The 23697-nt window shown below is 34.2% G+C and overlaps 2 protein-coding genes across 2 annotated transcripts in view; both read left to right on the forward strand.

Moving 5' to 3' along the window:
- The first annotated feature begins 264 nt into the window (after positions 1-264).
- HELRODRAFT_192588 (hypothetical protein) lies at positions 265-17299 on the forward strand. The gene is made up of 27 exons (XM_009023113.1): positions 265-420; positions 549-597; positions 810-966; positions 1148-1337; positions 1799-1873; positions 2024-2105; positions 2681-2835; positions 3920-4110; positions 4405-4488; positions 4908-5063; positions 7324-7415; positions 8206-9870; positions 11162-11277; positions 11561-11618; positions 12196-12314; positions 12529-12670; positions 12929-13179; positions 13367-13424; positions 13705-13787; positions 14026-14095; positions 14366-14473; positions 14802-14911; positions 15369-15484; positions 15772-15908; positions 16164-16354; positions 16438-16960; positions 17084-17299. Exons 3-27 carry the CDS (start codon positions 828-830, stop codon positions 17225-17227), a joined length of 5055 nt encoding a protein of 1684 aa, XP_009021361.1. The 5' UTR covers positions 265-420; positions 549-597; positions 810-827; the 3' UTR covers positions 17228-17299.
- Positions 17300-18064: 765 nt separating this feature from the next.
- The window catches only part of HELRODRAFT_192589 (hypothetical protein), a 7893-nt gene continuing 2260 nt past the window's right edge, over positions 18065-23697 (forward strand). The window contains exons 1-17 of the mRNA XM_009023114.1: positions 18065-18229; positions 18312-18479; positions 18707-18776; positions 18945-19133; positions 19242-19675; positions 19934-20037; positions 20307-20415; positions 20513-20565; positions 20672-20744; positions 20901-21074; positions 21209-21344; positions 21739-21860; positions 22173-22366; positions 22490-22574; positions 22772-22957; positions 23217-23345; positions 23553-23636. Of these exons, the coding sequence (XP_009021362.1) occupies positions 18116-18229; positions 18312-18479; positions 18707-18776; positions 18945-19133; positions 19242-19675; positions 19934-20037; positions 20307-20415; positions 20513-20565; positions 20672-20744; positions 20901-21074; positions 21209-21344; positions 21739-21860; positions 22173-22366; positions 22490-22574; positions 22772-22957; positions 23217-23345; positions 23553-23636 (2424 nt within the window). The 5' untranslated portion in view covers positions 18065-18115. The remainder of the gene's footprint in view (positions 18230-18311; positions 18480-18706; positions 18777-18944; positions 19134-19241; positions 19676-19933; positions 20038-20306; positions 20416-20512; positions 20566-20671; positions 20745-20900; positions 21075-21208; positions 21345-21738; positions 21861-22172; positions 22367-22489; positions 22575-22771; positions 22958-23216; positions 23346-23552; positions 23637-23697) is intronic.

Genomic DNA, 23697 nt, shown 5'->3' on the forward strand with positions numbered 1-23697 from the left:
CCAAATTAAAAAACCACCGAGAAAACGTGCCGCCATCACGCTAAAAGTAAACCAATTTACACGTATATGTGCGTCTATGTATACATAATATGCTTTTATACATATAAAAATATATATAAATACAAATACACAGACACACACATACAGACACACACACTCACACACAAAATTTATATAGAAACATAGATAGAGTACTTACTGTCAATGTTAATGTTTTTAGTTTTTTGTGTTTATTATTTAAAAGTGCACCTTAAATGTCAAATAAATGCTTATTTGCAGTATATTATTAGTTATTATAATTATATTATATGTATTATAAGAGATTTGAAAAAATGCACCTATTTATTAGATTATAAAATTCATGAATAAATTATAATTATACATATAGTATCTATATACCATGATCACTAGTAGTAAACAGTAAAAATAATCATTTGAATTTTAAATCAATTGTTATTTACTTTTTACTTATTTAGTATTTATTTATTTAATTATTTATTTATTTAATAATAATATTTTTATTTATACTTATTAATAATGATTACCAGCATAACGTTCAAAATAAACCACAAACAAATCATAAAAGTAGAATAAAAAGTATGTTTATTTTATTTTATCTTACATGCTGGATTATTAATTATTTAATTATAATTAATTATTTCATTTAATATTTAAAAATACTTTTTTTTGAATAAATAATATATAGATAAATAAAAAACGATTATTTTAAGGTTTAATTTAAATGTTCATCTAAACTAAATTAAAAGGAGAGGTAATTATTTTAATAGTAAAATAAAAATTTCCTAAAGACAAACAGACACCCAGAGATGTTTTCAGTGCGTATTGTAACAACTGACCACCACATGGTCGATCCTGTGCCAGGCTTGGACTTGACCTATTCAGAATTTAGGAAACAGCCTGTCTACAAAGTCCCGGTCATTAATATTTTTGGGGCTACGCCCTCTGGTCAGATTTTTACTTTTTTTTGATCATTATTTTGGTTTTTCTTTGCTTGTTTTGATGAAAATTGTTTTAAATGCATATTTTTTAATTGCTGATTACTTTTTAAATGAATAATAATATTCATGAAATATTTACATTTTTTAAAAATATTAATATTTTACTAAAACTCACCTCTAATTGTTAGGTCAGAAAACATGTTTATCGATACATGGGGTATTTCCTTACTTGTATGTACCAGTTGACAAAGGTTTCGTACCGTCTGACACTCAGCTGTTGTTGCTGGCAGGCAGTATCGATCGGGCTCTGAATATGGCTCTCGGTAGATCGGCCTCGACTGCACAGCATGTCTTCAAGATCATTCCTGTATCTGGCATGTCAGATATCCACATTTGTATTTTTTATTTTTGTGTTAATGATATTTTGTTTGTGGTTATTTTTATTATATTATTATTATTATTGTTGTTATTGCTGTCTTTGTTATATTGCTGCTGTCTTAATTACCAACTTGCTACCAAAATTAGCACTGTTAACAATGATTTATATAGTGATTAGTGATAAACATGTGTCTAGAATATACCATGAGAATAACAATAAATATTATTATTGTAGTTATTATTATTATTATTATTTGATGGAGAGAGCAGGTGGAGAAGGACAGGGTGAAAGCGGGGTTGCGTGATACTGAGGCGAGTGACAGATGTGGATGGCGTCGAGGGGTATTTCGGTTTCATCCTAGGTAGCCAAACGGCAACCCCCGATCTCGGGGAAAATGTCGTCTAAACGTGTGTTGTTGTTGTATTATTATTATTATTTATTATTATTTTTTTTTGTCCAGACCTTTCTACGGCTATCATGCCAGGGAGCAGACGTTCCTGAAAATTTTTCTCTACAATCCAAAGATGATTAAAAAGTTCATTAAATTTTATTTTCTTTTCAAATTATGATAAATAATTATTTCTAATTAATTAATTATTGTTAATTAAATTACTTCATGCTAAGTTTTATCATTTATGCTAATTTATTAAACTATAATTTATGCAAATTTATTCAACTCTTGCAGGGTAGCTGATTTATTATTGGCCGGTGCAGTTATGAATAGAACATTTCAGCCACACGAGACGCACGTTCCTTATAACCTCCAGGTTTTTATTCTGTGTTTTATCTTTGGGCTCCATTTCATATTTTTTTAATTTTTTTATTTTATGTATGATTTTATTTTATCGCATTTTATTTAAATATTTAAAAAAAATTTTAATCTATTTAATGTAATTCATTGAATGAAAAAATCTCTTGGTATACACATAGAATACACATTCATCATCAGACCACTTCACCACCATCAGTCATTATTATTATTGTCATTATTATTATTATTATTATTACGAGAAGATGAGAGGATCTTACATTATATTTTGCTTCTTATTTATTTACACTCTGATTGATTGATTAATTGCATAAAGTTTGTATGAAACTGAAGACAGTACGGTAAACAAAAGAAAAAACAAAAAAAAGATGAAACATCAAGGGAGATTGAGAGGAGAGAGAGAGAGAGAGAGAGAGAGAGAGAGAGAGAGAGAAAGAGATAATTAATAATTTTTGATTGATTTCATTTGGATTTTATCTTTTCAGTCAATAAAAGAACGTTCCCATTATTATTATCATTATTATTATTATTATTATTATTATTATTATTATTATTATTAATTATTATTGGCAGATGTTTATAGATTACAATTTGTTTGGGATGAATTTTATAAATCTTTCGGCGGTAAAGTTCAGACGACCTTTGCCTACGTCAGCAGCTTGTAAAATATTGAGTGTATCTGAGGATTGTGATTCTGTCGTCATGTGGACGGTTGAGAGCGTCAGAAGGTGGTAGAAATGATTTGGTCATTATTGTTATTGTTTATTATTTATATCGATTATATTGTTTAATCTGATTGAATGATTAATTAATCGATCGATCTATTAAATCTTGAATGAATGAATGAATGAATGATTGAATGAATGGTTGAATAAGTATTAAAGATTGAATGCATTTGATTGACTGAATCGAATGACTGACTGACTGACTGACTGACTGACCAACTGGTCGATAGACTGACCGACTGGCTGATTGGTTGAATAACTGGTTTGGTTAATTGAACGACAGCGACTCCATACTTCAAGAACCCCGAAGAACCACATGTGAATTGGAAGCTGATGGCTTGGCCGTCGACATTCTTAACCTCCAGCAAGCTTCCAACTGTCTGATCTTAATAACTTTCATTCGAAAAAATTATTTTTTTTTATTTGTTTTCTTGATATTTTCATTTATTGCAGTTACTAGTTTTTAATTAAACTGAATATTTAGGTTCATTTAATTTGTTCGCTGTTGTAAAAAGTATGTTTTAAGAACTGTTTATGTACATTTATAAGTTATTTACCTTGAAAAGTTAAACTTAGTTCTAGATGGAGCTTGGAAAGCAATAAATTATTTGCGTTTTATAAGTCAACTAACCATACAATTAATCAATCATTTTTTCAATCAATTAATGTTAATCAATCAATCGATCAATCAAATAATCAATCCAATAATCAATCAATCAACCAACCAATCAATCAACCAACCAATCAATCATTCATTCATTCAATATTTCAATCAGATGAAAAATTAATCATTTAATCAACCAACTGATTGATCAATCAACTGCCCAATCAACCAACCAACCAATCAGCTTCGGGAAATCCTGGCTTATTGGCAATGTGGGAGGAAGAGAGAATGAGATTCAATAGATTGAACGTCAATCAAACGTTGACTCCACCCCTTTCACCTGGTCGATACATTTTTCTTTTTTATTCATATCACATTCAAATTCAATTTAACGGAAGAACTAAGACTTTTGAATAGATTTAGACCGTAGATCAAAAATAATGTATAGATTACATCGACCTAATTTTAACGAAAAACAGAAAGAAAGCCGAAGCTGATTGAGGCGGAAGAGATTTTGAAATCAGATTTCGAACTGCTCATCAAGGAATCCACTGAAGATGAGGAAGTTGAAGATGCAATGAAATCAGATGACGGTGAAACATCGACACCATCTACGAATGAATCCATGAATGGTTCTTTGTGGGGTTCCTCTTTCAATCCGGACGATTTCATTGGTTTGTTTGTAACGTGCTATTTAAAAAAAATATTTATTCACTTTTAAACACTCACACTCCATGCAGTTACAGTTAAGTACTTCGTTTTCTCGTAACTTACAGGAAAATGTTTTCAACAAATATCTTTTAAGTTAATTTTTAAAAAAAAGTTGTTGTTGATAAAATAATTTGATTGGTTGACGGATTAGCTCTACAATAATAATAATAAATAATAATAATAAAAATAATACTTAGTTACTAATTATAATTAATAATATTATAAGTTGAAATTCGGATACAAATGCACGTGAACAGACTTGAATGAGACCATAGTGAGTGAAGACGTCGTGTGCAGCGTCGTAAGCAACAGCGAGAATTTCATCAAAGACACTAATGATGGTTTGTTCGTTCGTTTGTTCGTTTGTTTGTTCGTTCGTTCGTTCGTTCGTTCGTTCGTTTGTTTATTTCAGGTACTGGTGACGAACATCCCGCAAAGCTCCCTCTAATTTTTATTATTTTACGGTTTAAAAGGAGTTTATTATTAAACAATTTCTTTGTAAATCTGAGTAGTTCTTGGTTTAGATCCTAAAAAATTACAGAGTAAGGATAAAATTCTAAATGTGGGAGCATAAAATTGAACTGAAAACAGCTAACCAAAGGAAGTGGAATAAGCTTCACGGCGAATTCTTCACCAACAATGCTATTCGTTGTTTTTAACTAAGTATTGAATTAAATTTTTTTTTAAATTACGATTAAAATTAAAAAAAAAAAAATTCTATAATTTTGAAATTTTGTCTACATTTTCATCAACCATCCAGTCGACCAATCATTTATTGATTTGCTCTTGTCACTGGCCAATAGCAATTCCCAATCCACGAACGCTCAACCATCTCAGCCAATGAGAAAGCTCGCTGAAATGGAAGACTGCGATTCGCCGTTATCACAGTGCACGCCTAAGCGTAGAGGCCTGTTAAGTTTTTTAATGATTGAAAACAATCAATCAATCAATCAATCAATCAATCAATCAACCAACCAATCAATCGATCGATCGATCAATCAATCAATCTATTGATCAATCAATTAATCAAGCAATCAATCAATCCATCCATCGATTGATCAATCAATCAATTTGGAGATTATTCAAAAATTGTAAAAAAAATATAATTTTACAACGAAAACATTTAAAAACGTTTCTTAATTTTTTTTTTTAAATAAATTTCAGATTATAAAGTTTTCGCTTCTCAAAAAATATCGTCTGGTAATAATAATAATAATAATAATAATAATAATAATAATAATAATAATAATAATAACAACAACAATAGTTATATTGGCAGTGCTATATTTACCAATAAATGCGCTGACGATGATGACGACGACGACGATGATGATGACGTCATAACTAATTTAGAAATGTCTCAATGTTTTGATGAGGAAACTGAAAGGTGTAATTGAATGAATGAACGAATGAACGAACGAATGAACGAATGAATGAATGAATGAATGAACGAATGAATGAACGAATGAACGAACGAATGAATGAATAAATGAATGAACGAATGAATGAACGAATGAACGAACGAATGAATGAACGAACGAATGAATAAATTTGATGAAAAGAATGATGACGATGATGATCAACCAATAAATACGAAACATATAACATTGTCTTGTATGCTGCAGGTTACTCGTCAGCTTAGTAGAAAGAAGTAGTAGTGATAATAAAAATACTACTACCACTACTACTACTACTACTACTACCGCCATTACTACTACTACTACCACTATTACTACTACTACTAATAATAATAATAACAACAAAGATGACAACGACAATAATAATAATAATAAAGATAATAATAATGATAATAATAATAATGATAATAATAATAACAATATTGATGATAACGATGTTAATAATAAGTGCAAAAGAAGACGGTTATTAGGTATGAATAAAAGTGTGAAGAGGCAGTTCTCTACCATGTCATCACCATTGTCATTCGCGCCATCATCATCATCATTTTCATCACCAAGACAACCAGCATCATCATCATTGACGTCATCATCATCGGCATCATCATCATCGACATCATTATCAACAACAACAACAACAACATCATCATTGACATCATCATCATTATTGACATCATTACCAACAATAACATCATTAGCTACGTCATCAACATCATCATCATCATCATCATCAGTAGCAGCATTATTCTCGTTGTACTCATCATCATCGTCGTCGTCGTCATCGCCGTCAATTGACGTTTTAGAAAAACTAGCCTTCATATCACCATGGTCACCACCTCGGATAACGTCACCACCATCACCACCCAATCCCCATCTAAGTCCCACGACTTTATTCAGTCCATCGTCACCACTTCAGCCACCACGATCATCATCATCATCATCATCACAACCATTACCTTCATCATCATCGTCATCATCGCGGATATCATCATCACCGCTATTATTTTTCGATGATGATGGTGATGATGATGAGGAGGATGAGAATGATGATACTATAAAAGTTCATAGTGGTAAAAATAAAATAACTGCCCGCTACGCTGCTGCTACTACTACTACTTCTACTACTACTTCTACTACTACTTCTACTACTACTACTACTACTACTACTACTACTACTACTACTACTATTACTACTAGAAATCCTTCTCGTAAGGCATTTACTAGCAGTGGATTTAGTACAAGCAGTAACAACAAAACTTTTAAACTTACTGAAAAATCATCAACAACATCTGGAGATAGCTATATGATATGTGATATCTACAGTGATAACGATGATGATGGTAATGCTACTGCTGCTACTACTACTACTACTATTACTACTACTACTACTACTACTACTACTACTGTTGCTGCTGCTACTACTACTACTACTACTACTAATAATAATAATAGTAGTAGTAATAATAATAATAATATTAATAACAAGATAGCAAAGGGTATTAATAGCTCAAGAGTTACTTCTAGGAAGAGAATATCTTACACTCGTCTGAAACATCACATACGAAATAACGATACAACAACGACAACAACAGCAACAACAACAACGACAGCAACAACGACAGCAGCAACAACAATAGTGGACATCAAAAGTAAATTAGGTACAGCGTCAACTGTTAATCATGATACCACTGGAACTGATACAATCGCTGTTACAAGTACTGATACAAATGATAATTTTAAAGATACGTATGATACCATCAGAGATACAAATGATACCTTTAAAGATACATATGATATCTTTAAAGATACAAATGATACCTTTAAAGATACAAACGATACCTTTAAAAGTACAGGTATTTTGTCTAGAAATAAAAAGACGTTAAAAAATATCATTAAGAATACAGAAAAATACGTGTTATTAAGGCCGAAGTACGCTGCTCCGTCGTTCGAATACGTACAGCAGAGCGGTATTATGCGAACAATTGATTGTATCAATGATTGTATCACAGGGAGAGATGTTAACGTGTGCAATGCTAAGAGTATCGTCGATAAGAAATTGTGAGTATGCTGATGGGGATTGTAGCTGGTTGGTTGGCTGGTCGTTTGATTGATTTGTTTGTTTGTTCAACATCTCGACTATGTATTCTATTCTATCATTCATTCATTCGTTCATTCATTCATTTATTCATTCGTTCGTTCGTTCATTCGTTCGTTTGTTTGTTCGTTCGTTCGTTTGTTCGTTCATTCATTTATTTATTTATTCGTTTTATTTACATCGTAAAACATTTCATTTTAATTTTTTTTAAATTTTCAAGAGTCAAATTGAGATCAAGAGACCAACTCACTTTTCAGACTGCTCTTGTGGGTTATCCTTTAGTTAACGCCATTCATTACACCGCTATAACACACACACACCACACACACACACACACACCACACACACACACACACACACGCGAGGTTTTAAAAATTTGCTAAATGTTGTTTTTTATTTGTTTCGTTTGTATTAGTCTTACAGTCGTCGTCGTCATTATTATTATTATTATCATCACGACCTTCTTTATCATCTTCGTCTTCATCGTCATCATCTTCATCGTTATCATCTTCATCACCATCATCATCATCATTATTGATCGCACGCAGACAAAATATTTGCCTGAGTTCAAAGGGTCAATGAATAATTGCTTTCATGATGTGATGATGAAAAATTATGCCTCTCTACAACAAAACAACAACAAAAACATCAACAACAGTTACGTCAACAACAACAACAACAACGGTGTGCTATTTAATAGTGTCGCTTCATGTTTAGACGACAATATTGAGATTATTTTGGTGCCTCATAGAAAACCGCCGAAGTACAGTGATGTCAGCAGCGTCAGAAGTCGCTACAGCGGCAGCAGCAGCAACAACAAAAATGATAAAAATAGCAGTAGAATGAAAAACGACGATATTATTGCCAACAGAAATACTAAAGACATCAAGTCAAACAAAAGCAATAACATCCACCTTACTAGCAACATCGACCTTGGCGTCATCAACAAAAACATCAACTACAACTACATTAACAACAACATTAACAAGTACAACGACTCAAGCCCAAACGACTCCAGTTTTGGAAGTACAACGGGAAAATTTAATTCAACAAATTGTTCCTTGCTCTCTGAAACTTTCTCAACACCAAAAAGCATTTTGAAGAAAAGACCTCTTGTGGAAAGTACGCCATGTTTGTTGCGCAGCAACAATAACTACAACATAAACGTCATCAGCAACAGTAGCCGCGTTAGTAGCGTCTTCAACGACGACGACACTTTCTTAGATAACACAAACCACGCACCAAGCATTGACTCCATTTTGGAAGAACTGGATATCGATCTTTCACTGGTTATCCCACAAACACCTGATTCATCGCCGACAAACTTATCAACAGAAATGCATTCTACAACATTAACGCCAACATCAACGCCAACAACAACATTAGAACAACAAGTGACATCAACATCATTTACACCGACACAAACATTAACAATGCCGATGACAACAACAAAAACAACAACGGCAACATCAGTACTGCAGACGTCAACATCGGCAACAACAACTTCAACAACAACTCCAACAACAACTCCAACAACAACAAATCCAACGACTGCGAAACGTAGAAAAGTCACCTTCATTGAAACTCCAAAAAAGGATCGCCTTTCATCCAGTACACCTTACACGAAACTAACAGGTCGTATGAAGCTAGGTAAAAATTTCAACTTGACACCCATTAAGAAATGGAACGACGTGACATCTGCTCATAATAATAATAATAATAATAATAATAATAATAATAATAATAATAATAATAATAATAATAATAATAATATAAACATTAACATTTTTGCTAATTTTAAAAGCGGTAACACTAATCGACCTAGTAACAACAATAATGGCATCAACAATTTCTCCACTTACAACTGCAACAACAACAGCAACAACAACGAAAATAGCGACAGTAAATTTAGTCTTAGCAACAAAAACAGCACAATCGACGATACCGTTCTCAACAACTCTAATGATTGTACTATCACTAGCAAGAGTGACTACAACAAGACTATCAACAACGATTCTGTAAATGTTAACAGTATTTTTTCAACAACTACAACAACGGCAGCAGCAGCAGCAGCAACGACAATAGCGACAAAATCGACAACAGCGAAACGTCAAAGTATCGAATCTCAGATCGAGACAGCCACACCTACCAACACGTTCAACTTCAAAGTGGATTCGCAGAACTTTCAAAAAGTTAAGGAGGCTACGGAACAGGTCTGTTTTATCTCATTCGTTCGTTCGTTCGTTCGTTCGTTCGTTCGTACGTTCGTTCGTTCGTTCGTTCGTTTGTACATTTGTACATCTATTTAGTTGCTCCTTCGTTCGTTAATTAATATTTTTACTCATCTATTCAAATGTTCAGTCATTCCTTTGTTCGTTCATTCATTTATTAAATTATCAAATATTGAAAATTTTATATCTTGAATATGTCAATAATTCATACAGCCATACTTCGATTTTTACATTTTTTTGCTTACATAGATAAATAGTTTCAATTTTGAAAAGCATTCTAAAAGTTCATTTCTCCATCGACTAACCTAATAATGCATCAATTTATTTACAAATCAATCAAACAATCAATCAAATAATCAATCAAATAATCAATCAGTCAAATAACCAATAAATTAAATGATCAATGAATCAATTAATTAACTTATAACAATGACCACAGAACCAGCACCTAACAACAATCAGTCTTGAACTTCACGTGAACACACGAGGTCACATGAACCCTGACCCCGAGTGTGACCCCATCGTAGCCATCTTCTACTGCCTTCACGACGACGACGACGATTATGATAATGATGATGATGATGATGAGAATGAGAATAGTTATGAAGATGTTAGAATCGATGATGATCGTGATATTGTTGAATATGATGATGACGACGAAGACGACGATGATGACGACGATGATGACGATACAAAAAATAGAAGAAGTAAAAAAATGAGTTTAAATGATGAAAAAGCATGTAAAAAAGCTTCCCACAAAACAGAAACAGCCAACAACAACAACAGCAACAACAACAACAACAACAATAATAATAATAATAACAAATCAGAAAAGTATAAGCATGGCGTATATTTACTTTCATCCTCATCGTCATCAACATCTATAACATCAACGACAGCGGTATCTATTATTACTACCGCAGTTTTCAATCAAAATACTTTGGCTACTACTACTGCTGCTGATACTACTACTACTGCTACTACCACCACTACTGCTACCACTACTGCTACTACTACTGCTACTACCACTACTGCTACTGCAGCAGCTGCTGGTACTACCACTACTACTAGTAATAATATTATTGCTACTACTATTACTACTACCGCTGCTATTCCTGAAACAAATACTAACTTTACTTCTAATAAAGTTACCAATAGAAACAATATTATTAATACTAGTACTTCTACTACTACTACTACCTCTGCTGCTGCTGCTGTTGTTGCTACTACATCTACTGCCGCTACTACTACTACTACGTCTACCACAAATCAGCTACTAAAAGCAGATTTAAACGAGTTAAGTAATTTAATGTACCACCATCATGCGACAGTCACATTTCTACAAACAGAGATCGACCTAATTACGACGGTCGTTGACCTTGTTAAAAAGTAGGTCGGGTCAAATATATATATATATATATATATATATATATGTGTGTGTGTGTGTGTGTGTGTGTGTGATGACTTTTGTGCTTTTGTTTGTGTTTTCATTGCGTTGTTATTATTGCTACCACCTATACTAACAATATAATTCGATACTAACAACTCTAACTTTTTAATTATAATTATTGATATGGTTATAATAGTTATTATAGTTATAATTATCTAATTATTATAGTTATAGTTATCATCATTACTATTATCACCACCACCACCACCACCATCGTGTTAGACACGACGCAGATATCTTGGTTGGCTTCGAGGTGAAGACACTTTCATGGGGTTACCTGGTTCAGAGGGCAGCCCAACTTAATATCAACCTACCCAATCAGCTCTCGAGATTTGTTGGTCGGTTGATTTGCTGATTGGCCGGTTGGCTGGTTGGTTTGGTAATTGATTGGTTTGCTGGTTGATGGATTGGTTTTTTGCAGTTAATATTTTTTCTCTAAAATTTATTTTATCTTTCACTTTTAAGAAAAGTTCATTAATCTCTACAGAGCAAACAGATCACCATAAAAGCAGTAAACAACAAAACAGCATCAATAATGACGTCATCGTCAACAACAACAACAACAATATCAACAACAAAAATTACGACGGCGACGATGAAGATATTTTTGGTGATGTTAAAATCCCAGGAAGAATTGTTCTTAATTTGTGGAAAATTTTAAAACACGAGGTAGAGTTGTACTACTTGCATCCAATAACATACAAACAACTACACACAACACACACACGCACACACACACATACATACACACACATACACACACACAACGAACGGCACATGCACTGAATTTTATATTATGTCATATTTTTAGTTTCATTTAAAATTCATTTCGTTATTTTTTTCTCCCAATCCGCCAGATAGCATTAAACATTTACACATTCGAGAACTTGGCCTTCCATGTGCTACACAGGCGCTACCCTCACTTCTCACATCACACTCTCACCAACTGGTTTCAGGGAAAAGCCCGTTTCAATAGGTCTGGTGGTTGTACCATTTTGTGGGTATTAAGTAATAACACTTACCACCGTGCGATAAGTGGTAGCAATAAGTGGTCTTATTCATCATTACTCGCTCACTCACTCACTCACTCACCCACTCACTCACTCGCTCGCTCACTCACTCACTCACTCACTCACTCACTCTTTTTCTCACTCACTCACTCACTCTTTTTCTCACTCATTCACTCATAGGTGGAAAACCCTGGACTACTATACAGTACGCAGTTTGGGCAACTTGCAAATCATGGAAAAGTTGAACATCATCGATCAGACGAGTGAATTCGCCAGGATATATGGCATTGAATTTTTCAACGTTCTAAACAGAGGCTCGCAAGTAAACTTTGTTTATTATATTTATTATTATTATGTTATTATTATTATGCTATTATTATTATATTATTATGTTATTATTATTATTATATTATTATGTTATTATTATATTATATTATGTTATCATTATTATTTTGTTTATTATATTAATTATTATTATATTATGTTATTATTGCAATTATATTATGTTATTATTACTATTATATTATGTTATTATTATTATTATTATATTATTATGTTATTTATTCATTGGAAACATCAGTACAGAGTTGAGTCGATGATGTTGAGACTGGCGAAGCCGAAGAACTTCATTGCAGTCTCACCTGGAATCCACCAGAGAGCCGGTATGAAGTCGATGGAATGCATACCGCTCAACCTCGAACCGAGATCCGATTTCTATACCGACCCGGTTGTCGTTCTCGATTTTCAGTCGCTCTATCCATCGATCATGATTGCGCATAACTACTGCTTTTCCACTTGCCTCGGTCGGATAAAATCGATCGCGAATTGTCGGTAAGCTTTTGCCGGTTTTTAGGGATGTGACTCTTTTATAGTTGTTGTATATCACCGATCATTCATTCATGTTGTTAATGTTGTTGTAGATTTGTTGTTATGTTGGTGAAGTTGTTAGGGATGTAATGTTTTTTTTTTGTTTTTGAACCGTTTTTATTGATAAACAATGTGTTGTCATTCGAAATAGGGATGGGCCGTTTGAATTCGGATGCACATCTCTTTACATACCGAAACATGTCTTGAAGGTTAGAGCGGTGGATTGCTTCATTTAGTTGAGTTATTTGAGTGTTTACCGAGTATTTCTTGTTGTTAGTTCGTTACAGAACTAATAAGTTGTTGTATAAGAACGACGATGATAATGATGCTTATGATGACGACGATGATGATGATGACGACGACTATGATAATAATGATGATGATATTAATGATAATAATATAGATGAGGATGATAATGATGATGATTACGTAGTTGATGATGATGATGATGTAGATGAGGGTAATGATGATGATTTAATTTTTTTTTAGAGCCTCAAGTACGATGACATAAACGTTTGTAGCAATGGCGTCGCCTTTGTAAAGCCGCACATCAGAAAAGGAATCATTTCTCAGTCAGTATTGCAAATTGGATATTTTTTGTATTTGTTTGTTTATTTGTTTGTTGGTTTGTTTATTCACTTATTCATTCGTTCGTTTATCCATTGATTCATTCGTTCGCTCGTTTATTCATTCATTCATTCATTTATTCATTCATTCATACGGATAAGTCTTTCTTATTATTTTCATAGGATTAATTATAAATGAGATTAAATCATGAATTAATAAGCTATTGTTTATTGCGATTGTTAGAATGGTAGAAGAGATACTGAACACGAGGGTCATGGTCAAAAAAGCCATGAAAGTCCACAAAAATGACAAAGTGATTGTTTGTTAAAAAAAATGATAATTTTCACTTCAATTAATTAGATAAGTGACTATTAATTAGCCAATAAATTTGCTAATTAATAATTTTGAAATATTTTTTCGATTATTTATATTATAATAAAAATAGAATAGAATATAATAAATGTAACAATCAAAAAAAACACACACACACACACACACACACACACACTCACACATACATAAACACACAAACACTCACACACAAATAGACAGACAAACAAGCTAAAACATACACACATATAAGGGTCTACAAAGAACCTTACATGCCAGGCAGTTAGGGCTGAAGTTGATAGCTAATGTCACTTTTGGATATACTGCGGCCAGTTTCTCCGGGCGGATGGCCTGTGTTGAGGTGAGAAAGAAGTTTTGCTTTGTGAGATTTTTGGTATTCTTTGAAGTAAATACGCAATTTTGAATGTGTAAGTTTCAGATTTGAAAATTATAAAGTCAAATAAATTCATTCCTTAGTCCATGAGAAGGATTAATAGAACAAAATCAATGTTTCCAAATTCTATTGTAGTCATTTGCGATTTTTCATTATCTTAACAATATGTGTAGTTTAGAGATTGATGATAAATAGAGTTAGTAGTAACCTTTTAGTACTTTTAATTACTGATAATATGATAATTAATTCATCACTGATGACAATAACTTGCCTTGATACCCACCAAAATCGCCAGCTCGGAGACAGCATTGTGAGGAAGGCCAGGGACACTTTGGAACAAGCGATACGATTGGTCGAACAAACTGAAAAGTGGGCGGCGCAAGTTATTTATGGCGATACCGATAGGTCAGTTGAATTTTGGTGACATTAATTTTTTTTTATAGTGTCACTGACGATATGCTACCTAATGTAATGTCATTTCTCATTTCTAACGATAGACGCTCACAGCTTAATGCACATTTTTTTTCTATAATATGATGGATTCTCTTTGAAATAGAATCCGGTCAAGAATCAGATGTCTTTACCCATTACATGCTCTTAAATGCAACAAATGCTTAAAATTTGTTCGTACTTGAATGAGATTTTTTTAAAAGAAGCTTTCGTTTGATTGTGTGTTGTATCATTAAAGATGATGATGATATGAATGAATGACGAGTAACGATAATAATAATAATAATGATGATGATGATATATCATTGCGATAGATTTGGTTTACAAGATTAAATAAACTCATCTGCAATGAGTTGACTTTATGTTTTTTGTTGATGGAATGTAACGAAACGAAACGAAACATTCTACGAAGCATGTTCGTACTGCTGAGGGGCAGGACGAGGCAGCAAGCGTTCGTCGTCGGTCAGGAAATCGCCGACGCCGTCACTAACAGCAATCCCAAGCCTGTCACTTTGAAACTTGAAAAGGTTCTTCATTTGTTTCTTTCATGTTATGTTCAATGGAAATTTTAATTCGTGAAATAATTTTTCATTTATCAAAAGTTAATTTTCGCGGTTTTGAAGTTAATAAGTAAAGCAGGCGGTATGAGTGCCGTATCAGTTGGGACCGTTCTATCTGTTCGCCTGCTTTTATTGTGTAGTTTTATGACAGAAAAAGTTGTTTTAATAAAATTAAATTAATGCGATTTGTCGGAGATCTAAAAGTAACGTGAATACGAAAGTATGAATTTGAAAACGTAACGAAACCATGTAAGATGTACATGCCGTGTGTGCTGCAGACGAAGAAGAGGTACGTCGGCTTCATGTACGAGACACCAGACCAGCAGGAGCCGACATTCCACGCCAAGGGTATCGAAACTGTCAGGAGAGATAATTGCCCCGCTGTTTCCAAGGTTCATCCAATTTCTATCGCGTCCTAATGTTAAACCAAACCTCTGTTTTTCATATGTGGCATGTAGTAGTAGCTGGTGTGATTTTATAATTTGGTTTTTACTTGGCGAATTTTGGAGATGGTTATTTCCTTAAATTTCCAAGTTGTTTTGCTTGAATCGATTGAGTTTTTATTGAATTAATTCATTCACTCATTCGTTCATTCACTCATTCACTCATTCATGCATTCATTCATTCATTCATTCAATGGCTTATAGATTTTGGAGAGATCGCTGAAAACATTGTTCACATCGTGCGACATATCATTGGTGAAGAAGTATGTTCAGAGGCAGTGCATCAAGATTCTGGAGGAGAGAACGCCGTTGAAGGACTTCATATTCGCCAAGGAGTACCGGGGCATGGCTGGCTACCAGCCAACTGCTTGCATACCCGCTCTTGAAATTGCCAGGTACATTCCATTCCTCAAGCATTTGTCATTTTAATAAGTTCATTCCGTGAAAGTTAATTTATATTTTTGTAAATTACTTCAAGACGGCGGCTGGCGAGAGATCGTCGGTCAGAACCTTTGGTGGGTCAAAGAGTACCCTACGTCATCATCTTCGGTTCTCCGGGTCTGCCACTTATCAAATTAGTCAGGGAACCAGGTGAACTATTGAGCAACTCCAACCTTCGTATCAACTACACTTATTATCTCATGAAACAGATTCTCCCACCCATCAACCGATTCGCCATGTTGTTTGGCCTGGATGCTTTTCACTGGTACGATGGATTGCCACGCGTTCTTAAAGTCAACTCTCGAATTTTCAATCCCGCCCTTGCTATTACATCAAGAAACAACCAAGTGAACGATCATTTCAAACACAGCCCGGTTAAAAGTAGCAAACTAGTTAATGAAAATCTTACAAAGTATTTTACGTCTGTCGACTGTCCGATCTGTGGTCAGCTAACAAATGCCGGCATGTGCGAACTCTGCAAAACTGACGATCGGAGGCGCGTTCTAATATCGTCCTGTCGCATCAGGAAGGTACAAGCTAGACAGAACTGCGTTAATCAAGTCGGTCTTCAAGTGAAATTTTTTTTTTTGAAGTGATAACATTTTATATAGGTAGTAACGTAGCTTATTTAACGTTGTCAATTGTTCGGTTATTGCCTTATGTTAATATAAATTGTACTGCAGATTTGTAACACATGCAAGGGATGGATAGACGCCAAGAATTCCTGTGATTCACTTGATTGTCCTATCCTATACAAGGACCACAGACTGAACTCTGAAGCTTTTTGCCTGGATGCCTTGTTCAAAGTTTTAGATTTAGAGTTTTAAACAGCTGGTTGAATAATATGTTACTGACATATCACATACGACTATATCTGAACATTATTTTTATATTTAACTATTAAATTTGCAAAAAATGCCTGTAGTTTTTGATTGTGTTACTGATGATTTATGATAATTTTTTAACTTATTAATATTGTTTCTTTGCTAAATTTAATCTAAATTTTATATTTCAAGTTTTGTTTTTTGATATTCGTCTATTCTGTAGAGTAGAGTATTTATTTAAATGATGTGATTCCTGATGTTTGTTCTCTCTTTAATTGATACATTTCAATTCAAATGTTGCATGCTTACGTGAGATTGTCTTTGTAAAATAAAGTCTTGTAAAAAATATTGTATGAATTTCTTTGGGACAAATGAAGTTGCGTGTTACAAATTTTGTAGTGTTTACTCATTTAAATTGATGTAGAGATGTCTTAACAATCTAGGATTGGTTGAAACTCTTGAACGTTTTACTTATGCTTTCTTTCATAGCTTATTTCTCAAGATGTAAAGTAATAAAAATTGTCTCCAGTCACTTGTTTTACAGTAGATGTTTAGGTGCTGGTCCGAAATAAGCGTTCCAGTCAAGCAATATGCAATTATATGTAACAATTTCATTATATATATATATATATATATATATATATATATATATATATATAACCTGTGTAACGTGTTTAGCGAAGCAAACATCTTTCGTGTCAGTCAGCAGAATCAGGTGGCGTTCCATCGTGTTTAGTTTTTTGTCTTGATCTTGTTGTCAATACCGAATCGATATATTTAAAAAATGTTAAAATCTTCTTGAAGAAGTTGCCTATTGTACCGTTTTTCGTGTGTATTTTTTCTGATTTATTATTTAGTTGACATTCAGACGGCTAATCAGTTGCAGCGGGAATGAGTTCTAAGCGAGCAGGCGAACAATCGTCGGCTTCCAACTCCGGATCGCCACCGGCCAAGAAGGCAATGACCCAACTGAAGCCGATCGAAATTGGACCCGTCCGATCTCTGGTCAGTCTGAGTTTTTTTTCTTTATTTTTGTTGAAACATTTTCAAATTATAAAAAATTTTAAATGGAATTTAAATTCTATAGGAGGACATGGACATCAAGGTGTTGCAATTTCAAAATAAGAAGTTAGTGGAGAGAATTGATCAGCGGCGGAAACATGAAGAGGAGCTGAAGAGAAGAATCGAACAGCTGGAGCAGAGGCAGGCCACCGATGATGCAGTTCTCTGTATTGTTAATCGATATTGGAACCAGGTCACTACCAATTTGTTCTTTATTTTTTTTAGAAAAAGGTTCATTGACATTTAAAAAATGTCACTTTATACATTTTTCAATATGAAATTATCTTTAATCTATTACTAACGGTGTCTTATAAAGATAAAGAAACCAGTTAAAATTGTGTAAACTTTAAACAAATGTTCATTTTCTTATATGTAGCCATCTGTAAAATTGAATCTGATTTATTTATTTTATTATTTTAGCTTGATGAAGATGTTCGAGTTCTACTGCAGAGGTTTGATGCTGAGGGAGTGGATGAAGATGAAAAAGAAAGTAATATGTCTATTTATTTATTTCTTTTTCCTGCCCATTCCTTTTCTGTCCATTCTTGCATTCATTTATTCATATTTTCATTCATTCAATCAATCATTCATACATTCATTCATTCATTTTTATTCGTTCATGTATTCATTCATTCATTTTTTTTATTCGTTCATTCAGACGAGAGTTCAGCTGTGACATCATTCCTAACCTTGCTGTCCCAGTGGGACAGACAGGAGATTGAGGACAAGTTGAGCCAGAGAGTGGAGTTTTCTGAGAGGGCCATTGGCAAGTTGTTGCAGGCATACGACAGGCTTCTGCAAAGAAAGGAAAAAATTTGGCAGATTGTTAAGAATAAAAATGATTCTGGTTAATTTTTATTTTTTATTCTTTGGTAATGTTTGATAAACATAATTGCTATTAAAAATTAAAATAAAAATTATTACAAATCATGTTAATTTATTATTTATTATGCAGTACTATCAAAGGATGAATTGGATGAACCTACGTCAGCGACATCGTCTTCTGGATCAACAATATCAACATTAAAAAATACAGATGCAGACCCAGACAGCATTTCAGACAACAAGTCTGCGGACAAGAGCAACAAAGACACTGCCATGAAAATTGAGTCAGACATAAAGAATGAAGCAGATAGTACTCTAACTAAATCAGACAATCCAACTGCTACTACTGACGCTGATAACAAAAACTCTGAAAGTGACAGTAGTTCTAAAGAGGAAAAGGAAAAGAAAAGCTTGAGGACGTCGACATCTGACTCGGGAAAGTTTGAAGGTCCGGCACTGAGTGAGACCGTCATGGCGGAAATGGACAGATTGATGGAGGAGAACAAGAGGCTGCACAATATAGTCACTCAGATGCATCAGAAACATCATGAAATTATCCTCAAGGTTTTTATTATTTATTTATTTATTTATTTATTATTATAATTGTTATAAATATTGTTATAATTTTAATGTCGTTATTGAGAGTATTAATTTTATTTTGATACTTTAACTTGCCCTACTTTATTAGGATTAAATTAAATTTCACATTTAAAAAATCTGTTAAAATAGCAAATATAATATTTTAAAAATAACAATAAATTAATTAATTTATAAAATGATAACATTTAGAATTTGTTGTTTGTTATTTTCAAAACAACACAGAATTCCGAGTTGCAGGACAAGAATGCAGCTGCCGAAACAGAATCGGCTGAGTTAAAGAATCATCTGGAGGAGGCGGAGTATCACCTGGAGTCATCCAATAACAGGTCTGCAGGGGTTTTTTTCATTGGCTGGTTGGTTATGATTGATGGATTGGATTGTTACTTGATTGGTCTGTTTGTTGTTTTGGTGATTAAGTTTGAAAAATGTCTGATTCCCTTCAAATTTTTATGAATGGTCATGTATACCATTGCTTGAATTCATGAATGGTGGAACGAATGAATGACTGTAAATGACTGAATGAATAAATTATGGAATGAATGAATGATGAATGAATAATGACCGTCCATCTATCTATTCTTTTACAAATTTGCAGAGTGACCAAACTGGACAAATATCTAAATGAGGTTCTCTCGAAATTGAAGACCTACCAAGAGGGAGAGATCAAAGTTCAAGGGGGCGGTGAAGGGGTGTCCAAGAATAAGGTTATAATATGATAAGATGATGGTGGCGATAATAATGGTGATGTAGTGATGATGATGTATTTCATTACAACAACCTTAACGACAAACAAACACACAGTTCAACGAAATGATGGCAGAACTGGAGGAGCAGAAGGAACTTGCCATGACGAGGTGGTGACGATGATGACGACGACGATGATGACGATGATGATGATGACGACGACGACGATGTTAAAGATGATACTGATTTGTTATCATTATTTACTAACTTGTATAGGTTGGGAGAGTTGGAAAAACTGCAAGAGGAGCACGAGGAATCTGTGAAAGAGAATGAGAAGCTAAAAATAGATGTGAGGATGACGTCATAAGGATTGTTGCAATCATCACATTTTTATTATCCATGCATACCATCATCATTGTCGTTATCATCTTCGTCATCGTCATCTTCATCTTACTCTTCTTCCTCCTCCTCCTCATCATCATTTTCATCATCTTAATCACCACAGCTAGCAACACTACCGGAATCAGTGATAACGGAAACAACGGAGTACAAATGTTTGCAGTCGCAGTTTTCAGTTCTGTACAACGAGAGTGTGCAGATGAGGGCACAGCTGGAAGAGTGCCGGAACCTCTTCAGCGCCAGTAAGAACGCCCACCTCAGGCAGATCGAACAGATGGAGGTCAGTTGGGTTGCCTCTGTTTGTTTGCCTTGTTGTTTCTGCTGCCATCATCTTCAATGTTATTGCCACCCACCATCGTCATCATCACTCACTCACCCACCCAAACGATGACACGATGACAAACACAAACGTAGTTGGAAGAGCTGGCGATGCAGAAGAAATTGAGGAAGGAGATGATTGAGATGGAGGACTTGCATGCCCAGGTGTGCAGGGAGCACGACAACCTCAGGATGGAGTTCGAACAGACGCTCGCCGCCAATGAACAAACTGGTCTCTTTCTTCTCTCTACTATTTCTATGTTGTATTTTATTATTAATTCTTGTAGATGTTAATAGCGAAGTAGTGGTGGTGGAGTTATTTTTTAGTATTGAAACGGCGGTGGCTGTGGTGGTGGCGGTGGTGCTTCTAATTTGGTCGGACACTGATGAAGTTGGTATATAGAGGTGCTGCTCTCAGGGTTGAAATAAAAGTCTCAGTCATGTTGTTATTCAGTTTCAAATTATCTTCTGCATATGTTTTTTTTATTCAATTTCAAGATGTGTTTTAAATTCAAACGTATTTTGCTTGCTGTGTTAATGAAACTGTTATCGCTACGAAAGTAGTACAACGCGTACACGAGTGTACAATGCCAATGAGAATGTACTACAATGTGATTGATGTGCAGGACCTATAAACAGGGAGATGCGCAACCTGATCAGCAGTTTGAAGACCCACAATGAACAGTTGAAAGGTGAGGTGCAGAGGTACAAGAGGAAACTGAAGGAGGCCTATGACGATGTCGAGAAGGTTCGTTTATCTGGTCAATATGTTGACTGGTTGGTTGACTGGTTGGTTGGTTTTGTTTGTTTGTTTGTTGTTGCTGACTGGTTGGTTGATGCTTCAATTGATTCATTCAATAATTAATTGCAACAAACTTTAGCTAGTGAGTTAATGTTACCCATCCACATCTTTCCCACTTTCTTTTGTTTAATTTATTTTTGCACTGACTGGATTCTTCTTGCTTTTTTAATGTTATCAATATTTTATCATCATCATCATCATCGTCGTCATTCTCTTCATCTTCATCATCACTATCATCCTCTTTGTCCTCATCACCAGTTGAAGCAGGAAGTAGCGGCAGCAGCAGCAGCTTCTCAACCATCATCATCGGCGGCAGCATCATCGTCATCAACTGCTGAAGGTACGTCAGCCAATGAGCTTGGAGCTTCCGACGTCATCAACAAGGAACAGGAAGAGCTTGAGAGACACAGATTGGAAGCTGAGATTATCAAAGATCTTAAATGTGATATCAAGTATTATTTATTTTTGAACTTTTACAATTAAAAATTAATATTACTACTTTAATTAATCAGAAATAATGGTAAATTTTAAAATCAAATTTCAATTGTTAATTTGATAATTATTTTTAAATGCAGGAAACTGCAGGAAAAAGAGAAAGAAATAAAAATTCATCTTGACAGTCTAAAGAGTATGTCAAAGGAAGGGCGAGATAAGGCACAAGTCAGTTCATTTTTGATTAGCTGTTTGATTGATTGATTTATTTATTGATTGGTTGATTGATTGGTTGATTGATTGGTTGGTTGATTTGTAAGTTTTTTGATTGATTTTTTTTATATTAGCCGGTTGAATAGTTGACTAACTAGCTTGTTGATTGCTGCCAGCACACACTCACACGCACACATACATCTACTGAACAGCTGATGGCATCGGAAAAAAAGGCCAAAATGGAATTCGAGGAATCGCGCAACCATATGAGGAGGTTGCAGCAGGAACTGGACCGCAAGGAGAGGAGGAAACACGGCGATGATGACGTCATGAAGAGGTTGAGGAAGTTAGAGGAACATAACACTGAACTGCAGAGGTGTCTCTCCGCTCAGAAACAGGTGATTATGATGATGATGATCGTGATGATGATGATGACGGTGGTGGTGGTGCTGGTAATGGTGATAATGATGGTGACTAAGATAATAATAAAAATAATCATGATGATTGTGATGATGATTGGTTGGTGATAGAAATGATATTAATAATAATAATTAATGACGACAATGAGTGACATCTCTAATGCAATGAAGTTCTCCTCAGTATTGTTGTCAGACGGTTTTCATTTATTTGTTCTTATTTATTGTTTTTGGTGAACAGGAAGAGGAAGCCATGTTGAATGAGATGGAGGTGACAGGTCAGGCCTTTGAGGATATGCAGGAGCAGAATGTTCGACTGATGCAACAACTCCGGGAAAAAGATGACGCCAACTTCAAGCTTATGTCTGAGGTTCCATGTCGATGTCCCTATAAAGATAAACAGTCACAAATTAAACCTGCCACAGCTATACAAACAAACAAACAATCTGACAAACTTACAAACAAACAAACAATCAGACAAACTTACAAACAAACAACAAACAAACATTGGCACATCGATCAACTTAACTACACAAGACACCTTTTAAAAAATGCAATACAACGCAATACAATACAGCGTATCAAGTCGAACCAGATCCAGAAACTGTTGAGAGATGAGAAGGATGTGCTGGCAGAACAGGTGGAAACCCTTCAACACCAGGTCGTTGCTGTTGTTGTATTGTGTCGTTGTTGTTTCTTGTGTCGTTGTTGTTATTGTTGTT

Source organism: Helobdella robusta (genome assembly GCF_000326865.2).
Source record: "Helobdella robusta unplaced genomic scaffold HELROscaffold_34, whole genome shotgun sequence".
Classification (NCBI taxonomy): domain Eukaryota; kingdom Metazoa; phylum Annelida; class Clitellata; order Rhynchobdellida; family Glossiphoniidae; genus Helobdella; species Helobdella robusta.